This window comes from Nicotiana tabacum, chromosome 6 (genome assembly GCF_000715075.1).
Source record: "Nicotiana tabacum cultivar K326 chromosome 6, ASM71507v2, whole genome shotgun sequence".
NCBI classification, from domain to species: domain Eukaryota; kingdom Viridiplantae; phylum Streptophyta; class Magnoliopsida; order Solanales; family Solanaceae; genus Nicotiana; species Nicotiana tabacum.
The window spans coordinates 159371737-159382435 of NC_134085.1; the positions used below are offsets into that span (position 1 = coordinate 159371737).

The 10699-nt window shown below is 36.7% G+C and overlaps 3 protein-coding genes across 4 annotated transcripts; 2 read left to right on the forward strand and 1 right to left on the reverse strand.

Annotated features, from left to right (window-relative positions):
• Positions 1–407: 407 nt before the first annotated feature.
• On the forward strand, positions 408–4777 carry LOC107779810 (UV-B-induced protein At3g17800, chloroplastic). Of its 2 annotated transcripts, none has more exons than XM_016600302.2 (4): positions 408–545; positions 707–834; positions 3302–3600; positions 3751–4777. In XM_016600302.2, exons 2-4 carry the CDS (start codon positions 709–711, stop codon positions 4589–4591), a joined length of 1266 nt encoding a protein of 421 aa, XP_016455788.1. In that variant the 5' UTR covers positions 408–545; positions 707–708; the 3' UTR covers positions 4592–4777. The 2 variants fall into 2 exon arrangements, with proteins under 2 accessions (XP_016455788.1, XP_016455787.1); XM_016600301.2 differs by having other exon boundaries at positions 433–611.
• A 1633-nt stretch (positions 4778–6410) lies between these two features.
• LOC142182133 (uncharacterized) lies at positions 6411–7234 on the forward strand. Its single transcript, XM_075256104.1, has 4 exons — positions 6411–6581; positions 6659–6787; positions 6836–7034; positions 7092–7234. Exons 1-4 carry the CDS (start codon positions 6411–6413, stop codon positions 7232–7234), a joined length of 642 nt encoding a protein of 213 aa, XP_075112205.1.
• A 1714-nt stretch (positions 7235–8948) lies between these two features.
• On the reverse strand, positions 8949–10322 carry LOC107779811 (uncharacterized). The gene is made up of 5 exons (XM_016600303.2): positions 10190–10322; positions 10007–10081; positions 9820–9894; positions 9599–9715; positions 8949–9519 (listed from the first exon to the last, which is right to left on the reverse strand). The coding sequence occupies exons 1-5, from the start codon at positions 10261–10263 to the stop codon at positions 9150–9152; spliced, it is 711 nt and encodes a 236-aa protein (XP_016455789.1). The 5' UTR covers positions 10264–10322; the 3' UTR covers positions 8949–9149.
• Positions 10323–10699: the final 377 nt, after the last annotated feature.

Here is a 10699-nt window from a genome sequence, read left to right on the forward strand (position 1 = left end):
AATTTACATGCTTATAATGCGAATTTGTTGTAGATTGTAGGAACTATCTTAACAAACCTCCCTGATTTTGAAAAAGGAAAAAGGTGATGAAATATTTAGCTCGGTTTGGTCATAGATTTGGCTACTTTTTTTTTTTTTTAATTTTTTTTTGGAAACATTATTTGTTCATAAAATATGATTAGTTTTTAAAAAAGTTTTGAAGTTCCCAAAAACTAGTTTCGGGTAGTTTTTGGATGATATTTTTTCTTCCACTCACAAAACTTCAATTTTTGTTTCAAATAATGAATATCCAAATATAATTTTAACTAAATTATTTTTTGCAAGGAAGGAAAAGAAAATGAGAGGAAAAAAGACAGTGTCATCCGTGTAATTTGCCGAAAGTGAGAGGTTCATTTCTTTGAGGTTAAGAAAGATAAATCAGTGACGTTGAACGGGCGAGTGCATTATATTATAGATCAAAGCATTTCACGTTTAACACACTGAAGTTTCCCCAAAACAAGCGCCCGTCGCCAACCAGAACGAAGCTCTATTCCCTAAATCCCCAGGTTTTATTATATACCATCTGCTGCTACTGCTTTCTATATTCAATTTTCAGCTCTTTATTCTCATCCGTAAGTTTATTGTCTTTTAAATCTTCTTTTCTTTGCTGTTACAAATTTTTTAGGGTTTTAGTTTTTCTGATTGTTGCTTTATCCGTTTGCTACAGAAATGGAAACTGCTACAGCTTTCGGGTCTTCTTTCAGCATCTGTTACAGACCCACCAAGGCGTCTCTTGGTGGGTCGGATTTTGTTCGATTCGGGTCACAGTTTCGGAATTCTCCCTCTGGAATCAAGGTATAATTGAGTTCTGTTTATCGTTTGCATCTGCTTTAGTTTCTTATGATATAGTAGCTGGAATATTTACGGAAAAAACTTTTTCTTTTTTGCTCTTTGCATATTCAGCTTTCCAAAAGCCCAGATCTTCTGCAATAATATAAGTTTCGTTTGTACTTGTCGAAAGAATGTAAGTTTTGTTTGCTCAGGAATTTTCCTTGTGGTGGAGGTAGAACACCGACGCCATAATTGGGATTTTTTTGGTAAATTTTGAAGGTGGATTACGTACATATATATCTTGGACACATCTGTTAGCAGATTACACCTCTGTATGTTGTCAACTTCGATAGGAGACACTGTAAATGAACTTTGGAATTGAGAGAGAATGAATATGATAAAAAGGATGACGACATCTTATCAGATGGTTTTCTCAATTTTCTCAGAGCTTGAAGGTTATCTACCCATTTTTGGCTTATTAACACTTAATACAGGAGGGGGTTGACCTTTAAGCAAATAAAGGTTGTTGTTGGTTCGAAACCTAATTAAAAAGTTATTTCTTACTCTAAAAATGCAAACATTCTTGTTAGAGATATAACCAGGCCAGATCATCTTTTGATGAAGCTTTCTTCAATTTTATGACTGCACTAGATTTTTATCTTATCGTCGGAGAATTTTATTTTGCCGTGCCTTAGGATACCTATGCCCGCTGGTTATATTGGAAAGATGGTGGTAGTATGTAATGCCTCCCGAGTGTATTAAACTATAGATTGCCCAAAATAAGATATTTCCATGTTAACAGACATTCTTTGAACTGTAAGCTCGGTCACTAATGAAGGATAAGTGTCAGCTTTTTCTAAATTTACAATTTGCTTTTGAAGAGACGTTCTATCACTCCCAAAAGACAAATCACTGGGAACAATTTCATCGACTAAAAGTTCTTGAGAAGAATCAAGGATTTCTTTACCTTTAGAAGAAGGGGTCTTCGGAATAGAACTACCGATACTAGAAGAAGAAGAAGCAGGACTAGATAAACCACCACGAGCGGACCTTAGGCCCAAGCTTCGAAGCCTACCTCCTCTGCCTCTCCTATGTCTTACGGGGGCATTGGGGAAGTGATCGAGAATTGGAACTTTTCTAGGGTTAGGGTTTGGAGATGACATTGTTGAAGAAGGATGTACTAAAGGGAGAGAAAATACAAGTAAGTAAGAAATTGCTTGTTGAAGATATATGAAGAAGAAGGTAAACGAAAGAGGGTTAAAAATGCTTATAATGACAACCGTCAAACTTAGAAGTGCAATGATGCAAAGCCTATAATAAAGGCAACTATCATTTCGTGAATAGTGTGAATGAAGAAGTCTCGAAAAAAGGGTGTAGAATTGCAGAACCAATCAGAAAGTGACACGTATGTAAAGCATTAAATAGAAGGGACAATTGAAGCGTCAGTATTGTCATAATATTAATTACGGCAAAAATTCCCTTTTTATGAAGATCCACTTCCTAATTATTTAATTGATAAATAAATGGAAAGTGGGGGACTATCCGTATTGAAAAAAAAACTGAATTTACATTGTAGGTGACGTGGCATGACACGTGGACTGGTCAAATGGTCAAAACACAATAAATAACCAAGAGGCACGGGCGACAACAGATAAGGGAAAAAGAAAGCAACATAGGTGTGGACCGTTACTAAAATAGGTACAAGTCTCGTACCTATTCGAGTCATTTAAAGACCGAAGATCGGAAGAAGTTGAAGATACGAATCTGATGACGTAAAAGAGTCTAAATACAACATTAAGTATCAAATACGTTAGAATATTTGAATTAAATAGAAATGATTGTGTAACGTTTCTTTTAATGTCATTTATTGCTCATAATTGCCTCATTAAGACAAAGGCATTACATCTTCTCCTAGAATCAACTATAAAAGGAGAAGGACTCAACATCTGTAGAGACACGAAATACTATTGAGATCTTACTGAAATACAAAACTATTTACTGCTTTACCATCATTCTCAAAAACATTTTATTTTCGTCTCCTGATTATCAGTAACCCGAATTTCTTTTTAGCTTTAACCAAAGACTCAGATTTTTGGTTAAACAATGTGCTAGGCTGTTGCTGAAATTTCCCTTTGTGCTTGATATTAGTTTTGGTCTTATAAGGTAGCCTTACAAATTTTATGCCTTGCGTATGCAATTATTCGACTATGAAAGGTATCTGTTTGAATCCTTCTGCTGCTGATTTTTCCAATTAGGGAGGTGGCTCAACGTGCATTGACCTTGTAATCCAATGTTATTTATTTTTAATCCATCTATCCACTTGGATATGACAATGAAACATCTTTATTCAGTTCATAAGGAGATTTCCTTGATGTGATCTGAGCAAAACTATCTATTTAAATTGGTTTATCTAGTAGTTGGCATAAATTAGGAACCTTATGCATCTGAAAATGCTCTCTGACACCTAATTTATTGGACATGTTATTGGCAGCTTTATCCCTCAATTTCTCATGTGAAGTTGAGTAACAAGAAAGCGGCTTTTGGTAGCAGAAAATGTACCTCAATCAGGGCATCTCTATCACCCTCGGAGTCTGGACGTTCAGCTGCCCCTATTGCTCCACTTCAGCTGGAATCTCCAATTGGCCAATTTCTCTCTCAGATTTTGACAAGTCACCCACATCTTGTCCCTGCTGCTGTAGATCAGCAGCTTGAACAGCTTCAAACTGAACGCGACTCAGAGCAACAGAAGGAAGAACCATCTGCAACCGGTACTGACATTGTCTTGTACAGGTTAGCCCAGGCTTCTTTGAAACTCATATCCCCCGCCCTCCCCCCTTCCAAAAAAAAGGGGTTTCTCCAAAAAGTTATTGTCTTCTGTTATGGTATTTATCACTGCTGTGAGGTCTAATTTGTTGCATGGTCACTTTTCTAAACTATCAGGAGAATTGCTGAGGTTAAGGCTAATGACAGGAAAAAAGCTTTAGAGGAGATATTGTATGCTTTGGTGGTGCAGAAATTTATGGATGCCAATGTATCTTTAGTTCCTGCAATCAGTCCGCCTTCATCTGAACCTTCTGGTCGGGTTGATACATGGCCCAGCCAAGACGATAAGTTTGAGCATCTTCATTCAGCAGAAGCTAATGAGATGATTCAAAACCACCTGGCTCTCATTCTAGGAAGTCGATTGGGTGATAATTCTGCAGTGGCTCAAATAAGTAAATTAAGAGTAGGCCAAGTTTATGCAGCATCAGTTATGTATGGATATTTCCTCAAGAGAGTGGACCAGAGGTTTCAGCTAGAAAAGACCATGAAAGTCCTTCCTCAGGGTGTAGACGATGAAGATGGTAGCTTTCGGCAAGTGGGAGGAGAGGAGATTAGGTCTGGTGATAGGAGTGATACTTCTTCCAGGGTAACACAATCCCATCCAGAATTGTCATCATGGTCTGCAGGTAGTGCGGGTACTGGAGGGTTTGGCCATGGGATAAAGCCCTCAAGATTGAGAAACTATGTGATGTCATTTGATGGGGAGACACTCCAGAGATATGCCACCATCAGATCCAAAGAGGCCATAGGCATAATTGAGAAACACACCGAAGCACTATTCGGTAGACCTGAGATTGTTATCACCCCTCAAGGCACTGTTGACTCTTCTAAAGATGAACTTCTTAAGATCAGTTTTGGAGGGCTGAGGCGGCTTGTTCTAGAGGCTGTAACTTTTGGGTCTTTCCTCTGGGATGTTGAGAGCTATGTTGACTCAAGATACCATTTCGTTGCAAATTAAAAATATTGGAGCCTCCATGGTTTTAGATTTATGCCGGAGGCTTACAAACATAGTGCAGTAGCATGTGCTAAGGGAATGACAGTGGATCATGTGCTTGTTGACTTGTATATACATATTTCGTATTTGACATTATTTAACAAGAGTGTGTTTCCATAATAACATGATTACAAGACGTTTACATGATTACATGGCAGAGGTGAACACCTACATTCCCCTTCCTCCTTTTCACTTAAGCCCCAATAAAGTGTCGGTCTTGGTGCAATTAGGGAGGAACACAACATTTGTTTCCTCGATATTTTGTATCCATTGTCTTGTATGTCCCGTTCATGCTTTAGTGCCTATTCCATTTTCTGCTTAAAGCAGTGACGTCTATTACTTCGTGGCTTGTTTGATTGACGGAAGATTGAAACAAGCAGGATATATTTTGCTGTTGACATCATTGTCTTCGATTTTGGCATGATTGCTATTAAACCCTCTATTATTGTAGTGAAAGTCAATTTCAGTGTTTAGAGCTTTGCAATAGAGAACTCATCTCCCCAGTTGCGGTCTGTCTCTCTCTACTATTGCTTTGAATGAAGGTGTATCTTTGAGTAGGAATTGCACTGGGTATCCACTTTGACCTCTATCTCTATTTAAGTTATATTCTGTTTTTAAAAACTATTTAAAGTTTAGATACTGCTTGCCCTTCAAGCGTTGTGGTGTTTTGTTAGGCATTATAACTGTGGCTATTGATGTCTTCTCAGTGAGGATCATGTACAGTAAAATGATGTCAGTATAGGCGTTATTTCTTCACCGGGTATTATAGTCTGGCTTAAGACGATAATTGCAAGCTGTATGTATCTTCTTGTGCTGTCCCGCGCTCTCTTAGCCTGGTGATGTCTTGCACAGAGACAACAGGAGGCTATTAGTGTTGTGTAGCTATGCCAACTTTAGACTTGGGGTATGACAACTTCAGACGTTCAGGTCTGAAGTTGGGTTTTGCTATGTTTGATCTTAAACATTATTTTCTGGGCACGCAGTTAGGCTTGGGAGTCCTCAAATTCAGACTCGTATAAAATATTCAATTTCAGTCCTACAGGTCATAAGTTGATTCTGAAATGGCTATTCTTAAATACTTTGGAACTTTCGTCTAGTCTTGAACAACAATGAAAACACACACGTTTTAGGGTCAAGTATTTGATGTCCTTGGCTTATAGTAGACTCGAAAAAGAGAAAATAAGTCAAAGTGGATGAGAAAGCGGCTAATTCACAACAGAGCAGCAAAGGAATCTTATAGTATTAGTGAGTATGGAATTGAATGATGATTTAGTTGTGGAGATCATCTCCTACTTGCCGTTGAAGCTTTCAGTTCAATGTAAAGTTTTAAGCAAGGATTTTAATAGTAAGATTTCTGATCCTAAATTTTCTCAAACTTGGTTCCAACATCAAAACATCTCTACACTACTCATTTATTCATCATACAAAAGTTTCAACAAACTCTCCATGAACTCTATTCCGTCCTATCATTGTCACACGACCTTACCGCTTAATGTTTCAATTTTGGCCTCCTGTAAGGGTCTGCTTCTCCTTCAATTTCACGAATTTACGGCTTCCTGTGTTTTCAATCCTCTAACTGGGGCACATCAATTGATACCATTACCAGAGGCTACAAAAAATTATTTTACCAGATTTGATAGTACAGGCTTAGCTGTTGATTATATATCCTACTTCAGATCAATATAAATTGGTAACAATTGGGGAGCTGGCTGGAGCACATGGGTACAAGCTTCACGTATTTTCATCGAAGCGATCTGTCGTGTGGCACGAATTCAAATTGAAAATGTATTCGGGCAATACTGTCAGCTATTTGGCTTTTAATAGTAAACCTGTTTACGTGAATGATTCCTTGCATTGGCTCAGACGAACTGATGGTAGTGTTGTTGCTTTTGATACAAAGAGAGAGCATGTTAAAATTACTAATAGTCCGGAGTTCATCAGTTGTCATGATTCGGTAACAATGGTAGGCCTGATTTTGATACATGGTCAGGGACGGCGCAAGGTTTACTTACTCTTGTTTGCGTTTTCAAGAAATCCATAGTCATTGCTAATTATGATTACGTAAGCAGCAACTGGAGAGTATCCCACACTTTGGACAACTTCATTACGGTTGTGGACGGCTATAATTATGGTTTCCCAATCTGGATTGACGGCAAACAGGTTCTTTTCCTAGTAAATCATTACCTGGAATTGCATAACTATTTGTAGACGTATGATTCTGAGATCAATGGGTATAAAATTGCAGCAACTCCGAAGAAAGACAATGTAATTAGTCGTTACCTCTGTTCATTTGAACCAACGTTAGCCAGTGTCCATAAGACACTCTCAGACACAATCCGCGCTAAACATATGACAGCTATTATTGCAATGTTAGATCAGCTCAAACAATTTATTACTGAAGCCACCAGTTAGTTTCAGTTCAATTTTGTATTTTAATTTATTACAAGTTGTTTCTATGTCCTAGAGGAGAGTACTGAACTTATTAAGAACAGTTTTGGAGGGTTGAGGCATCTTGTTTTGGAGGCTGTAACTTTTGGGTCTTTCCTCTGGGATGTTGAGAGCTATGTTGACTCGCGATACCATTTTCTGGGCGGTTTGATTGATTAAAATGTTGAAATAACTAGGAGGGTAGCTCTTACCATTCATATTTTTAGATATGGATACTAACGTAGTATATGACTATATGTTGAAGTAACTAGTTTCTACTCCCACCGGTCTACTTTAATTGATTTTTGGGCATGACTTGGATTCGACCTTGTATAGTGATTCTATTTTTGTGGTCACATTCGTTTACATGAGAAGGGAAAGATTGTCCACTCTGTTTCTTGTATGTACTTTTATTACTTTGTTGCCGCAGTCAATTATACCTTCTTACGACAGTGTAAAACATGGGCATTCATAAGGAAGCTCAAGGTTAAGAAACAAGATAAATCAACAACTTTTACTTATATTTTATTTAATGGGTGAAAAGTGAAAGGAGAAACCATAGTAGTACATATTACATAATGGTAAGATCAGAAACAAGAGTGAGGGGGAAAGCATGGTATAATGGATGGGTTTGGTAATTAGGCAATTAGACCTTATCTTTGCTCCTACAAATTATTGATTGGCAATAGGCAATACCATATCCAAACATCTTTATCTTGTATGTGTATTCTGAATGAGAATAACCCTTCCAAATTCTGTGTTTTGAAGTAGCAATATTCAGCTGAACCAATAAGCTTCTTCTTTTAAGCAAGCAACAGTGTATCCAATTTGGTTAATTACTTTGCAAAGTAAAATTATCTATGCAGGGGCGTATGCATAACTTTTTACAAACGGTATCACATTTAAAGAAGGAACAAATAGCCTCATTACTTATTACTTATTTTCTTCATAGTAAAAAAATTAAAATGCGCGTTATCCTGCTGGTTATAAGAAATTTTCGTCTATATCCTGCTCAACCTTCCTTTTTCTCCGAACAAAATAAGCTTCAAAATTTTCCAGAACATAGTTACTAAGGAGAGCCGGAAACTAGACCTAGAGGAAATGAGGCAGTTGCCAAACCACTGGACCAAGAAGAGAGCGTCACTCCTGTGAGATATATATATATATACACGTATTTGATAAAATTTTCATATTATTTGTATGACATTTGGTAAAACATTTTGACGAAAGCGCTGTCACATGACACCGCTCTGTGTCTATGTCCTAGTTGTCAATTCACATTACCATCCCATTTTTGAACTTACAATTAGGGACGGAGGGAGAGCATTAGCTACGGGTTCGGATGAATCCAGTAGCTTTTGCTCAAACCCAGTAACTAAGACCAATTATGGCTTCGGTGACGAATTCAAAACCCATAAACTTCAAATTCTAGCTCCGCCAGTGCTTACAATTTTCATGGACTCAAGTGTGTGCGTCGTTTTTTGTACACGACTGTGTCCTTACGCCATGTTAAAGAGCCCAATAACACAGTAACTCAGTTTTAGGCTTCAAGTTTATAGAGAAACGCGCAAGTTCTTAACATGACATGACATCTGTTTACACATTTTCTCCCCTCTTTTTACGTTTTCCTTTTTCCTTTTGGGAAATCGTTTCCCATAGTCAGAACTGCATCAAGGAGTACCAACATGAAAATTTAATTTTTCAAAACTTTCTAGGGGGCAATATATACAATACCCATGTGACTTATTAGGAGCACAAAATACTAGGAATTGCGCCAAAAAAATGATTTTCGATAGTACATTGTTATCTTGAGTAATTATGATGCAATAGACATGCAACCTAAAAAGAGAAATATTGAATGAATTAAACGCATAGCAGTACTATTATCAAAACATATACCGAGTACAATTATATATGTAACATGAAGGAACCGATATACCAACTACACATCAAACCATCCCTTCTGTTTATGAATGTACTAATTCTAATACTAAGGATGGAAGTATTATTGCTGACTATACAATACAGTGCAGTAATGAATGATGAAAGTATTATTACTGGCTATACTATGAAAACCTCTCCATTTTCAGAATGCCTATACCTCTGTTTTTGCCTTGTTCGGTTTCTTGGGCCTTTTAACATTCTTATCAAATCTGATTTCGTACTTGATCTCAGGAACATTCAGTGCTTCAATAATAACTGTATCCCCAATTTCCAACTCGTGTTTGGCCGCGTACTCAAACCAACCTTCTCTAAGATATAACCCCAAATTTGTTTTCACAACTGACATCTTCCACTCCTTCTTCTCTTCACCACTTTGATCAGTTAGTGTTATATCAGCAGGTGCTTGAAGAGGAGTTTTCAGTTTATCTAAGTATTTCCGAAGTAGCCTCAATCCCTCCATACGTTTGAGATCCGAATGCCTTAAGTTCTTACGAAGCACTGTTTCCACATTAATATTGGAACTGCAATTTCAAAATATGGCTACTTTAGAAACCAGAAACAATTCAAAATGAAAAAAGAAAAAGAATCAAATTGACATACCTCTCTATTTCTGGCACCTCATCAACAAAAAAATCATATACATCAATATGACCATAGTAGGAGTCGTCACTTTCTTGGTCAGCTTCGACTTCAGATTTTCCAGCATCAGCCACAATCCTGTGGAACCATAAACCATCTTTCTTTTTAGGCTCAGATATTAAAGAAAATTGAAATAAAGTTTGTTTCTTGATAATTTTTTTTTTCAAAAGAAAGTTACATACTCATTGTTATGATCTTGAGTGTTCTTCTCTTCGATTACCGCTTTTCCGGCATCGGCTTCTTTCTCAGCGACAGTCCTGTGGAACCATAAAATATCTCTCTTTTACTCATCAGTTAAAGAAAACCGAAAGAAAATTGAAATAAAGTTTGTTTCTTGATGATTAATTTTTTCAGAAGAAATTTACATACTTATTGTTATGATCTTGAGTGCTCTTCTCTTTGACTACCGATTTTCCGGCATCAGCTTCTTTTTCAGCGACAATCCTGTGGAACCATAAACCATCTTTCTTTTTACTCATAAATTAAAAAAGTTAAAGAAAACTGAAATAAAATTTGTTTCATAATGAACAAAATGTAACGAAAGTTACATACTCATTAGCAGTGAGATTCCCCAGAGTGTTATTGGTGTGTACAGCATCAGGTGCGTCACTTTTTTCATCCGCCATTTTTGAGTTTCTTGGAGCGAACTGGGCTTGTAATTCAGAGAGCGAGAAAGAGAACAGAGAGAATACTAAAAGGGCTCTTTTCTGACTTAACTACTAGTACTATTTATACTAAAACTTTGAGGTGTGGGGCTGTGGGCGGGAACAATATTATACCGTATCTATGTAGTATTAATTAAAAACACTAAGTAATGAATAGCACGATGATAAAATGCAAGGAAAAAAAATATAAAGAACTAAAAAAATATTATTTGTTTGTGTTCATTACTTTAAAGTCTTTTTTTTTTCGTTAAGTAAAAGTTATTAAACTTTGTATTCATTACCTAAAAATCATTTTTTTTACTTTTAATACACAAAAATTATTTTACTTTGCTCTACTTATCACAATAGCCATCCTGTCTATATTTTATAATATTTTTACTTAAAAAAGTCTATTATG